The sequence below is a fragment of the Diplotaxodon limnothrissa genome, linkage group LG14, assembly GCF_057381915.1.
Source record: "Diplotaxodon limnothrissa isolate DT_005_m linkage group LG14, D_limnothrissa_male_GT1.1, whole genome shotgun sequence".
In the NCBI taxonomy this organism is placed as follows: Eukaryota; Metazoa; Chordata; class Actinopteri; order Cichliformes; family Cichlidae; genus Diplotaxodon; species Diplotaxodon limnothrissa.
Genome location: NC_140609.1, coordinates 2189562 through 2211559, shown reverse-complemented (window position 1 = coordinate 2211559; position 21998 = coordinate 2189562). Strand labels below are relative to the sequence as shown.

General features: G+C 42.6%; 1 protein-coding gene across 2 annotated transcripts in view; it reads left to right on the top strand.

Annotated features, from left to right (window-relative positions):
* tpst1 (tyrosylprotein sulfotransferase 1) overlaps positions 1–21998 on the top strand; it is a 45050-nt gene that overhangs the window by 12764 nt on the left and 10288 nt on the right. For both annotated transcript variants that reach the window (XM_085370783.1, XM_085370782.1), the window contains exons 2-3: positions 4084–5115; positions 15339–15537. In XM_085370783.1, the coding sequence (XP_085226909.1) occupies positions 4259–5115; positions 15339–15537 (1056 nt within the window). In that variant the 5' untranslated portion in view covers positions 4084–4258. The remainder of the gene's footprint in view (positions 1–4083; positions 5116–15338; positions 15538–21998) is intronic.

Below are 21998 nucleotides of genomic sequence, written 5' to 3'. Positions count from 1 at the left end.
TAAACATGCTTTTTTTTTTTTAAGGCCTCAGTTTAGATTTCATATTTATTTTACAGTTAATTTTGAAGGGGGCGTATTTTTTTCTATTCTGAATATTTATCATTGCTCATTAATAAGACAAAAGTATTTATCAGATTAATCGATGGAATAATTGATAGATTAATCGATAGCTTCATCACTAATTTCATAACCAAACCGCGTCCATGCTTCTCAGCTAACCCCACGTTTAGAAAAACGCTCCTCAATTTCCTTTGGCTGGTTCTTCTGTGTTGCCATGGTGACTATTTGAAACCGTCATGTAAAGCAATTAAAAAATATTGCAGTAAACGGTGTATTTTGCAACGGCACAAAATAAACGGGGAAACGAGAGACGTTTTAATACCGTCATCCACAACGTCATCACATCCCAGTCTGCAGTTGGCTTTGGGAGAAATGAAACCACTAATCAATTAGAGACAGAAGATGATGATGATGTTGTGTCTGGTGTTCCAGACGATGATGCATCCAAATGGCACTGATGATGATGCAAATGTGGAGATGGCTGCATTGGGTTCTGCCTGTCCCGTGCTGGTGTCGCAGTCCCCGCTGTTCCACTGCTGTGGACTGATGCTGTCATAGGCAGCTAACCATCGTGCTCATATGAGGTGGAATCTATGTAAACAGACTAAATAGTTAATACAGGTATGAGGCTAGGTGCTAAAGAGCATTGATCAAAAAATTTAATGGCAACCTGAATCTTCTTTGGCGTTAGACAAAACTGGAGCAGCCACAGGATGTTTCGGTGAACGTAATATGAATACATAGATAAAAATCTCTGATGCAGAGTTTTTGCTTCAGTTAAGGTTTTATTGCACTAGGAGACAAAGGCATTCAGTATTGTATCTCCTGGATGAGGTGTGTGTTCATCTGTATGTGCGCAGATGCACACAAAGTAGAGCTGGGCGATAGAACGATAACGATATGTATCGCGATATAACTTTTACTCGATAGAGAAATTAAGCTATCGCGATAGACCTCGCCGCTCTTGTCGTCTTAAAAAAAAAAAAAAAAGGTCAGCCGATCCAAATTAAGTAGCGCAGAGCCGAACCAATCACAGCCGCAGCGTCACGTCGCGTGACTTGTTACGTACAGCACAAGTGCCAAGCCGCACGTGTGTTTGTTTGGGAAGCAGCCAGCGCATAATGGAGGAAATGAGTGTGCCGACTAGAAAAATCAACCGAGCGTGACCGAAGAGAAAACAGATGATGGTTCCAACGCCGGAGAGATTGTCGAACGGAAGAGCCATAGAAGTTCCGTAGTGTGAAGGTATTTCGGCTATTTCAAGTCTGACAAAAAACAGAGTAGCGTGCACTGTAAATGTGCCGAAAGCAAGTCTGGAAATACAATAAACTGGTGCATGCGTCACACTGTGCGCCACGTTATTGTTTCGGTGAAATGAATTTCTACAATACTGTTACTGTTAATTCTACTCTCTGCAGTGTTTAAATGCTTACATATATACACACAGTTACTGTCCCTCCACACATACGACTCGGTTCTGCTTCTATGCCCCAGCTTTGTTTACTTTTTCCCACCGAGGCTTCTAGACTTCTGATTGGCCAACATTTCTGCACGGTTAGGAATCTAGCGCCACCTGCTGCTTTGGCATGTTCATAGCAGCGTTTTCCTTCATTTCTGCCTTTATGTGTGGACGGGATTATTTTTTAAAACGAAAACGGAAAATCTCCGTTTTCAAAAATACCCGTGTACGTGTGGACGTAGCCTCAGTCTCTGACTGGAAGCGCTAATTCGTCATTCGGCTTTTGTCAGACTAAAGTAACTGTTAAAACTGTTTGAAAAGCTCAGCTATACAACAAGGAGAGATTGAGAATTTCCTTTTAGTTCTCAGTTTATTTGATATTGACAAAAGTTAGTCAGTTTTGTCTGTTCTTCTGTAAAACAAACTAAGATTTATTTTTAGAATTAATATTTTGTTTCTAAGTGGAATTGACAGTTTAGTCTGTTTCGTTTGTTCTATTTTGAAACTTAAACGCTTTAGTGGCTGCCTTTTGTGTAGTTTGCAATATTTGCCTTTATTTATCTGAAAAAGTCTCATGTTCCTTAAGTACATCTACCCTGTTGAACTTATTATGGGAAATAAATATTTAAAAACAAGCTGCTGATTATTTCACATTTTACTTGTGAGCAACGGCACATTTAAATCTTACAAATATAGTTATTTGGCTTATATCGTGATAGATATCGTTATCGCCTGAAATGAAAAAAACATATCGTGATATGAAAAAATCTCATATCGCCCAGCTCTAACACAAAGATAGTGGTAGTTTATGGGTGAGTGTGTGTCTGTGTGCCTTTAAAAGAGCATGTGATGACGGCAATGAAGAGAGAGACCAGTCAGTATTCTCCGAGCGCAGATCTGAGGTTTGGCCTGTGCTTTGTTGCAACATTTCGTTTCATGTTCTGATTGTGTAGATATTAATAATTAGTGTTAATAATAATTCAGTGCCCAGCCTAACAGCCTCTGGTCAGTGGCTTACTTACGTGTGCTTTTATTGGCCCACAAAAAAGAATGAGCTTTTTATATGCATGTTATTTGTTACTGCAGTTTAATATATTTTATATTCGTCTAAATCTACAAAATAATCTACTAAAGCCTTGAATTAAGACTCCATGCCCCCATTTAGATTCACCCTCTGCTTATCGCAGGTGACACTGGCATATAAAGTAAAATAGCTGCTGTCAGCCTTCAGCAAGCTGCCTGGTCGGACTAAGTTAGCAGTTCAGCTGTGTACGTATGCTTTCATTGGAACAGCTGTGCTATGGATTTACTGCTGTGTAAAACAAATGGCAGAAAGTTCACATGAGTTTGCACATGATGATTCATGAAGGACCTGCATGAGCTTTTTCCCAGGAGTAAAGGTTTTGATGGTGATTACAGTATAAGTGTGGGTGTTTTGGACGTTTCACATTCAATGCTAAACTATGATAGCATCATCTTCACTGCTGCTGTTGTGTTATCAGTGTCTTTGTGGAGAAAGCTGTGGGCCGCGTGAGTTTATGGTTGCCGTAGTTTTATTCACATGCATGCTCCTCAATCTGTTTCTGCTGTAACACTCACGGTTACATGGATTAAACAAAACGTCAGTTAATTGATGAATCATTGCTGCTCTGCAATGCACCAACCGCACATGTGCACCTAGCAATGAACCTCAAGCAGACTTCAAAGAACCATAACAGGAATGACTACTCAGTGCTGTCTCTCCCTGTGTCAGCAGCAGAGTGTAGCTGAGGCCTAAGTGCTCAAAGCTCCTGTACAGGTTTGACGTTGATGTTTCCAGACAAAAGGTTCCCGAGGCCAAAAGTCCAGATACCTTGGATGCAAATGGCTTTAAAGACAGAAGATCATTTTATTTAGACAGTCTACTGGTATTGTTAACAAGACTGAATATGTGGTTTGAAAGTGAGGATTCACTTTGCCCCTGCCTGCTGTGGATTGCCTGAACCCTAACATCTTCCTCTTCCAGTACGGCCGACTGTGGCTGTTCTGCCAGCACAGAGAAAACGCTCCAGCAAATATGCTGTATTCAGCCTGCAGCTTTCACTTGTCAAAAACTGCCAGCCTGCCCACTGCAGTATGTATGAGCAGGATGTGTGTATTCACTGAATGCATGCACACATTGTCCTTTCTGCAGAATTAGCATGAGTGGCTGCCCATATCATAATTAGAGGTTGACAGATAAATGTCGCAGATGAAATATGTGCCGCCAGAAATTCAAAGCTGGGATGCAGCTTGGACACATTTGTTGTTGTGTATTCTTAGTCTGTTATTAGCAACTCGTTATTTCTTTCAACAAACTTTGACTTGCAACACTTTAAGGTCCACTAGAGTGTTGCAAAAAACAGGCAGAGCTCGTTTAGTTTGCTTCACCCTGCTGGTCGGCAGGACATCGACCCCAAATTTGTAAATACGATAACTCGAGAACGAGGCGAATCTGGACACAAATGATTCTTTTCAGTTCTGTCGTATCAGTGTTTCCTGTGGTGCGACCAGATCTCAATGTGTCTCTTCTCTCCACCATGCAGGGCTCATGGAGCTGGAGACCAGACACCTGCTGTGCACCAGGGAGCTCGATCCATGCCCGGTTCCCAGTAAACAAACATAAAGGGTGGGAACCTTACTGGCCCTCTACTTCCTTTACCCCCATACCCAAAAATCGCCCCTGTGGTTATCTTGTCCTCTCCCTTCTGTGGCCCCAGCATGATTGGCAAGCTGAAACAGAACTTGCTGGTGGCCTGTCTGGTCATCAGCTCGGTCACAGTTTTCTACTTAGGCCGCCATGCAATGGAGTGTCACCATCGCATCGAGGAGTACAGCCAGCCAGGAGGAATCCTGCCTTTGTCTGGGCTGGGAGGCAGCATGCGGACCACCTTACGGACAGGCCAGAACCTCAGCATGCCGTTCATTTACAGCAAAGACATGCCGCTCATTTTCATCGGTGGCGTACCCCGTAGCGGGACCACACTAATGCGAGCTATGCTGGACGCCCACCCCGAGGTCCGCTGTGGTGAGGAAACTCGCGTCATCCCACGCATCCTGGCCATGAAACAGATGTGGAGCCGCTCGGGTCGGGAGAAGATGCGCCTGGACGAGGCTGGCGTGACTGACGAGGTGCTGGACGCCGCCATGCAGGCCTTCCTGCTGGAAATAATCGTCAAGCACGGTGAGCCCGCCAACTTTCTGTGCAACAAGGACCCATTTGCACTGAAATCTCTTTCCTACCTGGCCAAAATATTTCCCCGTGCCAAGTTTGTGCTCATGATTAGAGACGGTCGGGCTTCGGTCCATTCCATGATCTCGCGAAAGGTGACCATTGCTGGGTTTGACTTGGGGAGCTACAGGGACTGCCTGACCAAGTGGAACCGGGCCATAGAGACGATGTACACTCAGTGCCTGGACGCTGAAGACAAATGCCTGCCTGTGCACTATGAGCAATTGGTGCTGCATCCTGAAAAATGGATGAGGACACTGCTGAAGTTCCTTGATATTCCCTGGAATGATGCCGTTCTCCACCACGAGGAGCTCATAGGGAAAGCTGGAGGAGTGTCCCTCTCCAAGTAAGTAATGCTGATGGCATTCCTACAATTTTCCTTTCCCAGCCCTGTGTTCTGTGCTTTTACTTTGAAAGGAAACATCTGGTCTGGATAATGTCAATCTAACGTTGTTTTTCTTTTGTTGTTTTGTAAAAATTCTTAAACTATAGACTTTTGGGAGAAAAACTGAATGTTTCATGGCAAATGTGATCAGTTGTAGCTCAACTTTGGCTACAGTTACAGTAACTAAACTAAAATGTCGGAGTGACACATCATTGGCTGATGTGTCTTTGATCCCTTTTGTTTGTCTGCAGGCGACCGTTTTGTTAACATGCAGGGTAAGCTCTTTCATTACAGCACAGCTCTATACAACGCCTTTTCGGGAAAATCTCCTCTTCGTGCAGTTTGCTCAAACTCAAACGCCTCCTTTCTTCACTTGTGTGTCTGTTGTGTTAGGACTGAGTGCACTAATGAGTAAAATGGGTGTCTGTGTGTCTTATGCTGAAGACGCATTTTGGGGTAGCTGAGCTGCTTCCAGTGCTCTGTAGCTGTTACTAGCACAGCGCACGCTGAATCATCATCCATCTGTGTTATGTTATGATTCATTTCCAGCTCGCTGCTCTGAGGATCGTTGACGTTTTGGACATTTAACCCCGTTGGAATGTAGTTTATCAAAGCCGTTTCCCCTTTTATCCATGTATGTAGCTACAGTTTCTACACAACCTTCTTTCTACAGCTGCATTGCTGAAGCTCTGAAGCTAAATGTTTGGTGATGCAAGAAGCTGTAAATCGTGTCTGGCCCACAAGCTCCACTTGGTGAGCCAGGCTTGTCGTATATCACATTCCCACTGCAATAGAAATGCGCTTGGGAGCGCCCATGTCGACTTGGCTTTCAACTACTTAGCCTTGAGGGAGAGAATGTATGGATTGACTATTAACCTTAAGGTAAAAGGACTTGTTGGTGAGCAATGTGTGAAGTGAAACGTCATGTTCTATATAATCTGAGTTCTTGATGGTGTTAAAAACAGGGCCTTGAAACGTATCCTCCCTGTTCCACTGTTATATTTCACTACAGATGAAACATCCTGCAGCTGCACACAGTGAGACTCATCATTAGTGACTTGAAACATATGAGACGATGTCTGCATTGCTGCACTGTGAGCACGTTTGCCTAATGGCCCTGCCTGGTGTCAGAGTTGTTTTGAATACTCTGCTATGGGAGGCTGGCCTCTGGAAGTTTTTGAGGAAACTTTTCTCTGTCTGCTTCATATTACCCCCAACCCCCTTTGCTACCACGGTCTTCCTGCCACATGGTAGAAAACACTCCCTATTCTCCAGGAGATATTTAGGCCGCATTTTGTTATTATCCCTCTATGAGAACACTTCCAAGTTTCTGTTTAAAATGCTTTGCGTCTATTGAGCAGTAACTGCCCATCTTTACTGTAATCTTCTGTGAAGACATCCAACTTCCTCTGTCGTAAGATGCGAGGGCCGAGTTCTTTCCTGCCAAATGGAAATTGGTAACCGGCCGTCTTCTTTCTTTTAGGTTTTACATTTACAATAAACAATATTAGTTTTAAGGAACAGTGAACATGTAGGCGAGAGGTCAGTAAAGTTCAGTTATGCCCAGTTTTGAATTGGATAGGATCAGGTGGGTCAGGCCTGCAGCTCATTTCCATTTGTGGACAAAACGCTGACTGCATTCAAAATAATTCATATTCTAAATACACATAATACATCTAATATTTTCCGTGTATACAGTTATTTCACACTGAAAGTTCTTTCCGTTGGAGGGCAGTTTTTCCTCTGCCCTCAACCAGTGCTTTTAGAGCACTGAGATTCTTTATCCAGATCTGAGATGTACTGACACACGTGTTTAAACCAAGTCTTTGTCTGAAGGGCTGCTGTGGCACAGTGGGCTGATCAGGTCACCCACTGATTGGGAGGTGTGTGTGTGTGTGTGTGTGTGTGTGTGTGTGTGTGTGTGTGTGTGTGTGTGTGTGTGTGTCATAAAATAAAGCGTTGTATGTATGTGCATCTGAATGGATAAATTGATTATTACTCAATGAGGTTAGAGCTCTATATAAACACCTTCACCATTTACTTTACCAAGGAGTCCACACTACATAAGCAGGAGACTGACCTGGGGCCAGTGAGTGGGTGTGAAGCTCTGTGTGCTTTTAAGTGCTTTGGTCAGTAAGGCTGTAAAAATGCTGTGTTAGTAAAGTTCAAATGAAGCCAGGAAGCAAAGCTGGAAGAACAAAAATGCCTACTATAATTTTTTTTGTCAGTGTCACTGCCCTGTCATTAAGATGAAGGGAAATCCACGTAACTAGGTTTATGTTCCATTATATTAATGTGGTGTTTAAATATATCCACATTTCTCCTGCAGCTGCTCTATTTTTGCAAAAACGTGCAAGTGTCTTGTTAAAGTTATCCCGTCTATCTCAAATTGAAAAGACACTAATAGATGTATTAAAGCCCTGAAGACTAATTTGTAACTTTTTAAAAAGATTGATACAGTTAAACGTCTGGATTTAGGTTTCATCTTACATTATAAACAGAATAAACCATGATGGCTTCGTGCTTTAAACCAAGCAGTGAAACTAATGTCAGGTGCTTTCATGCGTGCTGTGACGCAGGCTTGGATACAACAGAGACTCCCGAGTGTCCTTCAGCCCTACTGGTACAACTCTGATGACTAAATGACAAAGGCAGAGGTCCTCAGAAAGGCCAAAGTACCTGTGTCTCTCAACGACTTTCAGTTGTGTCCAGACGGTGGAAAAATTCTCCTCAGTGGTTACATCTGAGTTAAACAAGCACCGAGTGCTTAAGCCTGTTTATTATACAGGTACAGGAAGCTACAAAACCTGAATAGAAAGAAAAAAGAGGCCAGAACAGATCAAATGTCTGCACCAGGTAAGGGTGTGGTAAGACCTCTTTGGGGTTTGCTGATCTGCAGCCATTTAGAGCGCACATCAGCCCCTCACAAATTGATTCAGCATCAAACATTAATGAATGGGGACAGGAATCAGAACCCTGGTGATAATGTGGAGACACTGCTTTGTCCTTTTCTTTGGAACAAACAGAATCAGGGACAAAGTCCAAGACGTAGCGGGAATCTACAGAGTTTACATCACTTTACAAGATGATAGATTTAATCAAATTATACTGTTTCTGTTGGTGTCTGTTACCTGCTAAATTTGTTTTTATCTATCATCCAAACACGAGATTTCAGTTACAATGCTGTCTGTCCAGTGAGTAATGATCACGGTGCAGAAAATCATGTCAGTGAAAGAAATCAAAGCAAATGTGAAAATGCCTCATTTACAGTTGCTGCTGATTCGTTCTTCCCGTCATTGAACAGAACAGACGGAGAGAGCAAGACTGCTACATTTTAACTTTTTGTCAGCTACTTTTCAGAGAAAGTGTTACCAAATAGGTTATGATGAGTCACTAAATATAGTGACAAACTTGCTAATTTGGTAATCAAGGGGTGAACTGATTATGAAGTGTGATGATCAGCAGGGTTGGTTAATGAACTCAGTGCTTTTTAGAGTACAACCGAGTTAGATGAATGCTTCCAAGCACTGTCTCACACTTGGCACTGAGGTCTAGCTTTTCCTGCTAGACCTCCGTGCAGCGTTCTTTACTGGTGACCATAATATTCTATTAGAGCGAATAAAGCATGCTGTAGGTATGTAGTTCCTAGAGTATTTAAAAGTAGAATGGGAGGCAGAGCCTTCAGTTTTCAGGCCCCTCTTCTGTGGAACCAGCTTCCAGTTTGGATTCAGGAGACAGACACTATCTCTACTTTCAAGGTTAGTGTTGGCGACTTTCAAGCCTTTGAGTCGCCGAGCAGCTGAATGGGGGAATAATGTTGACGCGCCCGCTGTTTAAAACGTTAGTCAAAGTTCCAAGTTAAAACTCCTTTATTTGTTATCAAATCCTTAAAATCCGTAGAAAAACAGTGATCAAAACATTCCAAGCTTGAGCGGTCAGCAAAAGTCGACTTCCCCCATCACCCACTCATTCACAAAATTTCCCTCGGGCCGTGAACAGGTGATATAGCAATCACTATTACTGACACCACGTGACCCAAAGCTACGCCTATCCATAACAGTTAGGCTTCAAACTTTCCTTTTTGCTAAAGCATATAGTTAGGGCTGGACCAGGTGACCCTGAATCCTCCCTTAGTTATGCTGCAGTAGGCTGCCGGGGATTCCCATGATGCTCTGGGTGTTTCTTCTTCACTCACTATGTGTTAACAGACCTCTCTGCACTGAATCATACTTGTTATTAAGCTCTGGCTCTCTTCCACAGCATGTCCTTGATCCCATCTTCCTTCTCTCACCCCAGATGGCCCCGCCCCTCCCTGAGCCTGGTTCTGCCGGAGGTTTCTTCCTGTTCAAAGGGAGTTTTTCCTTCCCACTGTCGCCAAAGTGCTGCTCATAGGGGGTCATAGGGTTTTGTTGATTGTTGGGTTTTTCTGTGGGCGCTGTATAAATAAAATTGAATTGAAAGAGTGAAGCTGGTTTTATGATGGGCAGAGCTAGCATGTTCAGGGCCTGCCAGTCTGCCTGCGGTGAGCTCTGTTGTCAGATGGAGGCAGTGTATAAAATCTGTTTGTGTGAGCCAGCTGCAGAGGAGAGCAAAGTTCTTGCATACAAAGAGTTGAAGTGAAACGGTCTTTGCTCTCATGCTTTATTTTCTGATCTTTGAAGGTTGTTTTTGCGGTTCTCCTGTTCCTCGTAAACTCTATCGCTCCCTGCTCTATTTCTGACCACTTGTCAACCATTTAACATCGGGCAGTAGCATACATCATCCACTTCCTGCGGCAGCGTGTCTTGTGTGGGTGAAGAGCCCCCCTCCGTGTGACGAAGTGTACACAAAAGGACACATTTGTGGGGACTATAAATCAAGTAATGTCAATCCTGCCATGTGTTAAAATCAAACAACCACACAGGACTAGCCAAAAACAACCTCGGGTCGTGTTACAGGAGAAAAAAACCCAATGAAACAAAACACTCAGCGGTGTGATGAGGTGATTCCACTGTGATGTAAACTGCCCAACCCTAACGTGCATCCATGAGTAGTTTTTGTTGAGTACACAGTGTACATGTCTGCTGTAAGAGGCTTTGATCCACAGTCGTACCGCTCCCATAAATGGGTTCTGATACGATTTGATGGAAGATGCGGCCAGCCACAAGTAGCCTTCGGGGCAGCACAACTGCCTTTTACCATCACAAACATTTTGGCCCTCCTATCAAGTACTTTGCCCAGAGTGCATTAAAGTCAACCCCCATGACACCTGGCAGCTAAAGGCTCTTTCCCACTCCAACCACCAACAATCCCATCCTCCACCACCCTACAGCATTTGATCTCTATCTACACAAAAATCTCAATCAGTGGGCAGCCAGGCCCCAGACTGGGACCTTGCCTTAGCATTAACATCAATTACCTAGCGTTGATTTAGTGGAGGCCCTGCCTAGCTAAGAGACCCGCTCCATTACTTATCCCAGAGCACTGAACTGTCTGATCCATCCTCCCCAACTCTCCAACCTATTTGTGATCGAGATGTCTCTATCTGATTCTCTTATTGGCTTTTGGTGATACAGAACACCACCTTGGGTAAAGAGGGCCCAGCACTGAATAATTGACAAGCTGAAGGCCATTAAGAGCATTACAGGATGAAGGGGAGTGGTCATGTGATGGCCAGAAAAGGGTTTTGTCACATCTCATTTAAAGCTGAGAAGAGAAATGCGCATGCATCATTTGTTCATTAGTAAGAGTGCAAATGATTGAATTGTTGTCAATCTTCAGTTATACAGACGGGATATTTAAAACTGAACTGTCTGCCTCATTTATTGTGCCAGTGTCCTACGTATGTGCTCCTTTTGGGGGAAAGTAAATTCTCAAGTTGCATAAAAAGTGCTAATTAATTGTAAATTGTGATAAGGAACATTTTCCAAAATAAAACAAGCATCTAAGTGAAAGCTTAGTTATTAACTGCATAAAATACTGGACATGAAAAAACTTCGCTGCATTAAATTACATTATTGTCTGTTGCTAGTAATAGTTTTCACTGGGGTTATGTAATGGGGATTAAAAAATATCTTCATTACAATGTTTAGCTTTCAGCTTAGAGCAGCGGTCCCCAATCCCCGGGCCTCGGACCGGTACCGGTCCGTGGCGCAAGAAAGGTTGGGGACCGCTGGCTTAGAGCAAGAACTAAAGTCAGAGTGCATCATGGTCATCCTTACAGCAGGGAAACACAGAAAAGAAGAAGTTGGGCTAGCTAACAGCACCTTAACCTTCAGAAGTAAAAGCCAATGGACTGCTTTCTCAGAAGGATTTTGGGGGGGGGGGGGGGATTTTTATACGCATATATATACACTTTATAGCCATATAGTGAAGTGACCATACGACCATGCTGTTTTCTTTTACCATATACTTTCCTTCAGTTTATGGGATTTATATGGCAAACTGCACCATATGTGTTTTCATAATGCTTGAGTATTAATGTATGGCTGGTCTATGTAAGTTTGAGGTTTGCAGAACTTCAGCATGACTTCAGAACCGTGAGACACAGATGTACTCCTGTATATACTTGGCGCTTGTATTGGTATGTGTACTATAGAGACCTTTGGCTCTCTTGTCAATAAGGTTAGCTCCATCTAACCTGATGGTGAAGCTCAGCAGCCTTCCCTCTTTATCAGTTTATGTTCCACATCAACACTTAGCCGCCCCTTGGGTCTTGATGGAGTTACCTAAAGTGATTCCCTACCCATTTGTTGCAGAGTGGATGTTTGGATCCTAGCCCGTACCGTAGAAACCATCTCCACCGTCCTCCTGAGATGACAAAACCAGCTCAATCTATTAATCATGCAGGAGGCTATGCCTGTACAGTGTAAAGATTCAATTGCAAAGTAAATGGATTAGAGGAAAGTGAATTGCTGTATTGAAGTATAGAGTCTGACAGGAAACATAAGGATTGAGGGGCTGGACCCTGGATGGTAAATAGACATTGTGGTGTGAGCGTTCTCCTTCTGCCTGCTCTTTAGGTATCGCTGTGCTTGACTGGGCATCAAACCAGTTACAATAATCTCATAAAAGAAGCCATTTTTAAATTTTTGTTGCATGAAAAAGTGATGAAGTGTGGTCAAAGCTGAAGTTCTGTTTTATATTTGGTCATCTGAGTGTAATCTAGCTGAGGCAGGAGAGACTGATGTCGGTGTGTTCCTTTTAGAATAAATGGATTGCTGACCCTGTTACAAAACATGTTCAACTAATCAATAAGGAGGCTGCTTTCACTGGTTTCACAGTTTTAGGCCTTTTTAAAAATGCATTTTGTTTTCTTTAGGTCGGTTGGCTGAAAAGTTCTACTGAATACACTTTTGGCAGTTTTATCGGTGAAAACCCAGCCTGAGCTCTACAAAGATGATATCTTTACAATGTAAACACAATGGACAAGTTTAGTTTCACGTAAACTTGTGTAAAATCTCCTTCTTTCTTTTTTTGTTCTTTTTAAAATTAGTTACATCTGCTGAGTTCCAAGATTCTACAGGCAACGGGGAGAAATAGTAAGCAAATTCATAGAGACAGAAACCTAAACGGTATGAGTTTAGCTGATCAACTAATCTGTTATGCAATCAGTTATAGTTATGCCCTTTAGCTTTATACCTCAGCAGATCTGACCATCAGCCTTGTTCTTGACATCTGGCACCAGTACACTTCTTCATCCCTCAGGCATCCACTCACTCCACAATCATTTTAATCAGTCTGGTTAAAAAGTCGACTGACCCCTCTCCTAAAAATCTCAATACCTCATCTAGACCCAGTGTGCTTCATCTTCTTTGTAGCTACCCTCACTTCCTCCTTACCGATCTTCTGCACTTCATGAGTCATGAACCTCTCTGTCCTCCTTTCTCATTTGCTGCCTTCATAAGCCCCTCATAAACTAAGGAGCTTGGAAAGAAAAGAGTCTAGATTTCTTTAAGTTTCTTGAAGATGTTTCACCTCTCAACCATCTGTCTTCTCTGTCCAAAATGTGAACATTGGGATCATCCAAAGAGAGTCCTTTAGATGCAGATGTACCTCTCTCTTTGCTTTATCCGCGACTCCACGGACTAACTTCTTTCTTTAACTCCATAAATATCCAAGAAGTTTCAACCATCTAGCTGTTATAGAATTTGGAGCTAGCCCCTCTCCTTCATTACTCCATCCTTTTGTGTAATGTACCAGTACCACGGTTAGCAAAACGGCTCCACAGCATGATGCTACCACCACCATGCTTGACAGTTGGTACTGTCCTTAGATTTGAAATCCTCACCTTGACTCCCCCAATGATCTCTTGTAACTGTGACAGATCAACCTTTGTATAGAAAAGTTTTATAGCCAGATGAGACTATGTATTTGGCCTGTCCAGCTGAAAATGTTAGTTGACCTTTGGAGCAGGGCCTTCTTTCTCGGGTAACATCCACACCATGGCAATGCAAAGCTGTGGCTGGCGAGTGACAGTAGCGTTTCCAGTAATTTTCAGTTCATGGCAGGCTTGAGTCTTGAGGGTTCGTGGGTTGTTCATCCTGATCTATTGCCTCTTATCTAAGGGTGACAGTTTGCCAAGATCTGAAAGACGACCCAAAGTAGTGACATTTTAAAAGTGTCGAAATGTGAATTTAAGGCATTGTTGAACTCAGCACCAAGTAAAGTATTTAAGTCGTGTCTGTGTGTGTATATTGATGTATTTGTAGGGTTGATTGGACAGACAGCAGCTTCCTCCCTTTGCCCCAAAGAGTTGTGACAGATAGATTCAGGCTATCTTAGACGGTCTGTATGTGTACTGTAAACCAAAATAAATTCGAACTCGTTCACCCAGTTCTTCCACCCTGGAAAAAGAGCATTTCATAGAAACGATTAAAAGCGGCTCATATTACCATGACTTTCATGCTCCTGAGTTTGTATAAACCTCTGATCGGGACTGTACGTGTCATCTGTTAATGTGTGGTCCCATTCTTCATCACTTAAAGACTATTCATCCATTAAAGAAATAAAAGCTAACTGTATGTTATACATGCAACCTGTATATTTTAATGAAAGTTTTTTTCAGTAACTACTTTGAAATATCCTATCTGTCCTTATACAGAAGGAAAAAAGTCAGAATACTGCTTTTTTACAATCTGATAGCACTGAGATTTATTAATTTGAGCAACTCTAATATCTAAATGTGTTTTCAGCTGATGCCTGTCAAACTGATTCAGGTCTCTGGCTAATGGTACAGTACTCTATACTAATTTTATTCATGTATCGGGATGCCCTTTTGATTTGTTGTGTTTGTGATTTAAGAGAGCAGTTATCTACATCTCCATAGAGCTCAGTGTTCATCTCACTGCTCGTCAGTGCTAGTACACTTTGCTCCTTGCAGAAAATAAAAGCTGCAGTCCATCAAGTCCAATCCCCTCACTGGTTGAATATTTAATTTCAGACGATGAATAATTTACCAAGATAATGGTGGATGGAAGAAAAGGCTGAGTGGAGCAATTCATCTTCAACCTAAACAGCAGTTTAATGTTCAGCATCAACAAAACCTAAAATCAGAAAAATCTGCCTGTATGGGTTCATGTTACTTAGAAGAGCTTTGCCGCTACGAAGCACTTAAATTCTGCAGATAATTCAGCATAAAGTCAAAGTATTGAGGCTCTAAAAAAGGTCACAGCCTTTTTTTTGTGATTCCATAGAAATAAGTTATATTATGTGTTTATTGCTGCTTTTTTACTCTTGAGGTTTTCTGTCTGCTACAGAAGTTTTCTAAACAAAGTGAAACGGAGATGTTGGTGTGGAGCAGGCATTAAGCCATTAGGGTTGATCCATGTGTCGTTTCCACTGCTGAAAACAGGCACATCAGTGATGTAGATCAAATGAGATGGATGTCGGCTGAGCGATGAAGTAATGGTGTAAAAAGTTATTCATTCATTGTGTTTAACGGGGACCTGCTGGTGACAGAGGCCAGCAGTTCAGCTTTAATAGCGTTTTATAATCCGGTTACAGCCAATTAGATGCTTCCACTGAACAGAAGCGAGTGATGGACTGGTCTGTTGTGAAACAGGACGAGCCACGATGGCAACCTGTGTAAATAATGCTGTGACCTGTGGTCAGCGTGGTTAAATGTGTGCTAACAGTCACTTTGTTGCAAAACGAGGTTCCAACAACGTGCGTACTTGAAATAACACTTCTTTGTGTCCTGTTAGGGTGGAGAGGTCCACAGACCAGGTCATCAAGCCAGTTAATGTGGAGGCCTTGTCCAAGTGGGTGGGAAAGATCCCAGCTGATGTGGTGAGGGACATGGCCGTCATCGCCCCTATGCTGTCCAGGCTAGGCTATGACCCACATGCCAATCCCCCAAACTATGGCCAACCTGACCCCAAAGTGCTGGACAACACTAGAAGGGTGAGTACTAAGCAGACGTGTTCATGATTTATATTCAGTTGGACTTCCATTAGCATCTTAAAATGTTATTTCTAAGTTTTGTAGAGAAATGTCAGAGTACTTTTAGTGGATAATAATAATAATACTAATAATAGTAATAATGATTGGATTTATATAGCGCTTTTCTAGGCACCCAAAGTGCTTTACAACTCCACTATTCATTCACTCTCACATTCACACACTGGATAAGAAGATGGATGAGAAATGATGTGTTTACTGTTGAGCTTCAGTGACTGGATGAATAACAATTGCCTTTGAGCAACAGTAGTGCTATCAAATCTTTATGCTAAGATAAGCTGAACTAAAAAGGTTCAACTAGCTTCTGGTTATACAGGGTGGGCCATTTATATGGATACACCGTGATAAAATGGGAATGGTTGGTGATACTAAAGTCCTGTTTGTGGCACATTAGTATATGTGAGGGGGCAAACTCCTCAAGATGGGTGGTAACCATGGTGGCCATTTAGAAGTCGGCAACTTTTGTTTTGTCAATAGGAAGAGGGCCATGTGACACATCACACTTATTGGTAATGTCACAAGAAAAACAATGGTGTGCTTGGTTTCAACGTAACTTCTAAATGGCCACCATGGTCACCACCCATCTTGAGGAGTTTGCCCCCTCACATATACTAATGTGCCACAAACAGGACTTTAGTATCAGCAACCATTCCCATTTTATCACGGTGTATCCATATAAATGGCCCACCCTGTAGAATCATATTTAGCATCCAGTCACATCTGTGTCATTGTTCTGATGTTTAGAAACTAAATTCCCTAAAAATGATTACATTCCCCGACAAATGCTTCACCTGACTTATTTTGAGTTTGTCTTTTTCCTTCTTTAAACTCTAAAACCCTGCCTTTGCTGTCCACTAAATGATTTTCATGGTAGGAACAGTGTCTAGAAAGTGTGATCAAACACGATGAGCCTCAGTATTAACAATGTAAATGTGGACACAAACCCAGTATCGTGTCCAAAGACAATACGAAGATACAAGATGAAGTGTATGTTACTACAGCACTCTGTACTGTGCTCACAAGAGATTATGGAATAGCAAATATTTTATATTTTCACTGATTCTGTGATCTTAGTCAAGTTTTAAAAATGAACTGCAATAAAGACATAATGATGTCATCAGAGTTACCTTAGCTTGAGTGTATGGTCTACACCTGGGGTGGGGGAACTCCAGGCCTCGAGGGCCGGTGTCCTGCAGGTTTTAGATGTGTCCTTGATCCAACACAGCTGATTTAAATGTGTTAAGGTTCTCCAGAGGCCTGGTGATAAATTAATCATTGGATTCAGGTGTGCTGACCCAGGGTGAGATCTAAACCCTGCAGGACACCGGCCCTTAAGGCCTGGACTTCCCCGCCCCTGGTCTAGACAAGAAATGGCAATCTGCCTTTACCTAGGACAGTTTGCAGCATGCAAAACTCATTTCTTTGGTCAGTTTCAAATGAATAATTTACATATGAAAGTAAAATCCAAAAATTGCATCTATCTATCTATTAGGGGTGCAACGATACTCGTATCGATATTGAACCGTTCGATACAGTGCTTTCGGTTCGGTACGCATATGTATCGAACAATACAAAATTTTTAATTTATTTTATCAACTTTCCTTCTGACGATGCTGTCTGTGTTGAGCGCTCAGTGGATCTGCGCTCGACAGTGCAGCCTAGGCGGAGTAGTCGAGCGCAGATCCACTGAGCGCTCAACACAGACAGCATCGTCAGAAGGAAGAGCGCAGGGCAAGCTAGCAAGACAGAACTTAGGCTCGTTGCAACATGGCAAATTGAACCTCCCCCACCCTCATTCAGATCTGGCGTTTGGAACTATTTTGGTTTTCATGTGACGTATGACCCTGAAGGTAAGCGAGTCATGGACTAAAGTAAAACAGTATGTTGGATGTGCCACGCAATGCTCAATTACATGGGTGGGAACTAGTGCGTTAGCGCAGTTAGCTCGTTAACGCGTTGACGCCGTCCAGCCCCACCCACGAATAAACTCTCTTTTCCAAAGATGAGTGATTTCTCGATCAGATAGATTTTTTTTATTTTTTTTATTACTTTGTTGTTTCAGCAACATTCAATTTAAAAACTGTACTTTTGAGTTAAAATATATATTTATAATTTTAATAAATGACAAATTAAAAAGGCATGAACATTTTTTTAATATCGAACCGTGACACCAAAGTATCGAATCGAACCGTGACACCAAAGTATCGTTGCACCCCTACTATCTATCTATCTATATATGTATCTACAACGAGATGTGTAGTTGAAGTATTAAAAGGGTATAGGATATAGTTGTATGGTTAAGCTTGACACTTGCTTGGGATTCAAAGTCGGGCGATGTTTTTGATCCATATCAATTTTGAATATTCTGCTTTCACATGTCACTCTAATGCAGTAGAAACAGACATTGCACTTTGGAGTACTTTATGTGTATTATGTAACTATTTTTATTACCATTAAAGCTGCTTCTACTTTACTGCATGAACTACTGCTGCTGTGTACTGTTCCAGTACCACTTTAAGCTTGTGTCCAGAGACACCCTTTTTTATGTCTGTACATGTCTGCTTTCACTGCCTGTAAACAGCCTGACCTGTGGGTAAGAGGAGGGACAGGAACAGAACCACCAAACCAACAGTTCATGGCTGACATCAGATAAACGTGCTGCTGCTTAAGCACTTGCTGTCATAGTCGTATCCTTGCCAGACGTGTAACCCTCAATAGTTATTTTTGGAGCAGGATATGTTTTATTGAACCCCTTTTCTCAGGCAGTGCTATCAGCTGACGTGCTATCAGCTGACGTGCTATCAGCTGACGTGCTATCAGCTGACGTGCTATCAGCCCCACTCTTTGAGTTTTAAACTGCATGTCTGGCGACAGGAATTAATTTTTATTTCAAGGTCTCCCTGTTACTTGGATACCTGTTTTCTCAGTGTGTCAGATTTTCTTTTTTCTAATAAGAGATGCTAGCATCAAGTCGTCATGGAACTAATTTGAGTTATTGTAAGGCATTAGGACCACTGGGAAGACTTGCACTTGGTGCCTGTGGCGTCCGGTACTCAGAGTTTAGGGAGGCTGTGGTTTCCATTAGTGTGAAATTCCATTCTGTGATTGATTGATGGTCCAAGCTGTCTGCTGCTGGTAGACTGGTGTTAGTAGAGTATTGTAATTACTGGTAAGAAGACAAGGTAGACGAGCCGTGCTCCTTGAACTCTTGTTCACAGTTGGATTAGTAGTTTAGTGCTGGAACACGATGAAGAATGCCTCACATGGACGATTAGTGTGTTTTTCCAGGCTTGACCTCTCACCCTATCAGACTGCTGTCCAAACATTTTTGTCTGACTTGTTGCTTCCAAGCTGAAAGCACAGAGCTTTTTCTTCACTGGGTGTTTTTTGTCTGTCCATCTGTGGAGGCTGTCGGCATCCGTGCCACATACTTGTCCATCTCTTCAAACAAACATCAAGGTATTTCCCAAAGTCTTACACCTGGCATTTAAACTATAGAGTTTACCATAAAGTTAAGCTGCTGTGCATCTCATAAGAGTATAAACTTTATACAAGTGTGTGTGATGACTTGGGAAGCCTCTTAAGTAGTAGGTTTAATGTGTCATAAATTGGGAGATCATCTCTCAAGATAACCTGTGGCTAAGTTCGAGCCTAGCATCAGTACCATTTCCAAAGTGTTTCCCTGGTCACATCAAAGCAGAGAGTGAGAATCTGACCTCTCAGTGAGACCTTAGCAGGTAGGCTGATAACTGAGATGCACTCAAAGTGGTGGTTTTGAAAAAGTTGTGTGTCGGGTTTGTGTTTAATGTTTGGATTGCTTTTCCATTTGTTAGAACAGGACTTGAGGGAGAGAAGGCGAAGAATGAATTCATCTTGATGCTATTTTTACTCGTCAGGAGTGTAATGACCTGAATGGAAACATTTTGGAGTATAAGATGTGAGCGGAGAGAGGGCTTTGGCGTGTTTCTTGGGAATAATCTGTCTGACCACAGAGAGATGGAAACTTTAGAGAAAGATTTGCAAAGCCCGCTTCATGAAGTTTAAAGTGGAAATATTCTATCCAGTCACCGACTTGGTGCAACAGAGTATATAACTGGATCGTCATATTCAGCATATCAATGAATATTAACTGCAGCACACATCACGGATGTGGCTCGCCGATGCTGATGTTTCCATGTTTGCATGCAGCTGCAGTGTTTTTTGTGACGCTCCATTGTAGTGAACAGCTCCTAAAATCGCAACGTTTGCTGCTGTGCTGCACTGCACTCCTGTGTGTTGCCAGTTTGCTGTCAAGGCCTGCATGCTCAGCTCTCCATGCTGTTCCCTCCATGTTGTCACTGTGCCATACATGGTGGTCCTGTTTGCATAATTTGGATGCAGTAAATAATCATGTCAGTGTGGCGGTTCCTCTGAAATAGTTAACATTGCTCACAGTAAACTTGCGTGCCTCGTTGTCAGATATGTTGTGTAAATCTACACATGATCAGCGCGATCCCTCTGGACCGAGCCAGCTGCAGAGGTTATGTTGTTTATTTGTCCTCTGTGTTCCCTCCCTCTTGGCCCACAGTTCTTGTATACAAAGGAGGACCAGCTTTAGACAAACGAACAGACTGTCACAGTGCTCTGCAGTCTGTTTGCCTACAGATTTTACAATACATCAGGGGTAGGCAACTCCAGGCCTCGAGGGCCGGTGTCCTGGAGGTTTTAGATCTCACCCTGGGTCAACACACCTGAATCACATGATTCGGTCATTACCAGGCCTCTGGAGAACTTCAGGACATGTTGAGGAGAACATTTAGCAATTTGAATCAACTGTGTTGGATCAAGAACACATCTAAAACCTGCAGGACACCGGCCCTCGAGGCCTGGAGTTGCCCACCCCTGCATTATAAATATATGATATTGTAGGGTTTCTTACAAGAATCTTATTTGGGAAGGCTACCCAGGTATGCCAGCTGTTCCCAAAGTATACTTGGTAACATATTTCTGAAAACATTGAAGTTGCTAGCTAGTGGGCCCTCTCCCTCCATCATCTGGCAGAGCATTTTCAAGTTCTGTTCTCATTTTTCCTCTCAGCTGCCAGATTGATAGCAATCAGTAGCTTCTGCAGATGGATGTCCTGCAGGGAGTCTGATCCCAACCTGACTATTTTGGAGAGCAGCTGGAGACCATAGCCTCCATGCATTACCACACTAACCCAAACCTGCAGCAGATGAGCATGCCACAAAGAGCGTGCTGGAACTGCAGAGCTGAACAATGGCTCTTGTTGACGTGTGCATATAGATATAGCCACAATGATGATGGACTTTGGTTTAGCAAACTCTTTATTTCGAATCCTTGAGTTTAGGCATCGTCAACAGTACACACATGCTCTCTCCCACTCATGAGGTCCGGTTTACTGGAGGTGAAGCCCAGCAGACACCAGCTGCAGCTCATTATCAGCGCTCACTGAAAACAGTTTACCCATCACACAGATGTTATGACAGGGAACCTTTAAAGGCCATAAGTAGGGATGGGTATTGATAAGATTTTCATGATTCCGATTCCATTTTCGATTCTGTTTAACGATTCGATTCTTTATCGATTCTTTATCGATTCTTTTTAAAAAGGAGAACACTAAGGTCGATTAGCTTAGAACTGTGTTTTATATCTTCTCTTTGAACAAGATAGAAATTTAGGAGTAACATGGCCTTACAAACCCAACAGTGAGATCTTAAGAGATCCGGCCTGAAAGGAGACGCTACCGGTAGACTGCAGCGACAACTGCCAGCATCTGAGCCAGACTCTGTCTCATCATGGTCACTAAATGCAGCGCAAAGCAGTAGCAGGTTTTGTAATAAGGCAAATCGCACTAACAGAATATGCACTGTTAGTTGATTAGTTACCTTTTGCATATTCGTAGTGTTTCCTCCCTTTCATGCCACTTAGGCGCCATGTTTCCTGCTAAATGACGCTACACAACGTGGTGAAGTCATTCGAGGAGGGAATAGGGGAATCGTTCTCAACAAGAACCGGGTTTCGATTCCCATCCCGAGCCATAAGCAAGTAATTGTGAAAGCAAGTGATCTGGAAAAACTTTGGAATCTGTGCCAATTTGACTATTATCTGAAATCTTCGGTCTATCTCAGGATCTTCCTTTCCAGGATTTATCTTGTTGCTTCACCCATTAATGTTGGTGGATGAGAAAAGTGAGGTTGTTTCTCCTCCTCTGCATCAGTGCAACCCTGTTTGTTTTTATCCATTCAGTTATTTGTTCTTCTGGCTTTTATCATTATTGTTATAGCCTTTCTCTTTTAAAATTGATACAAATTCAACTATTCACAGAGACCAAAGTTCACTTTGTCCTGAAGACATCCACCCCCTTAGTCTATTAGTAATCGCCTCCCACCCAAATTTTGTGTTGC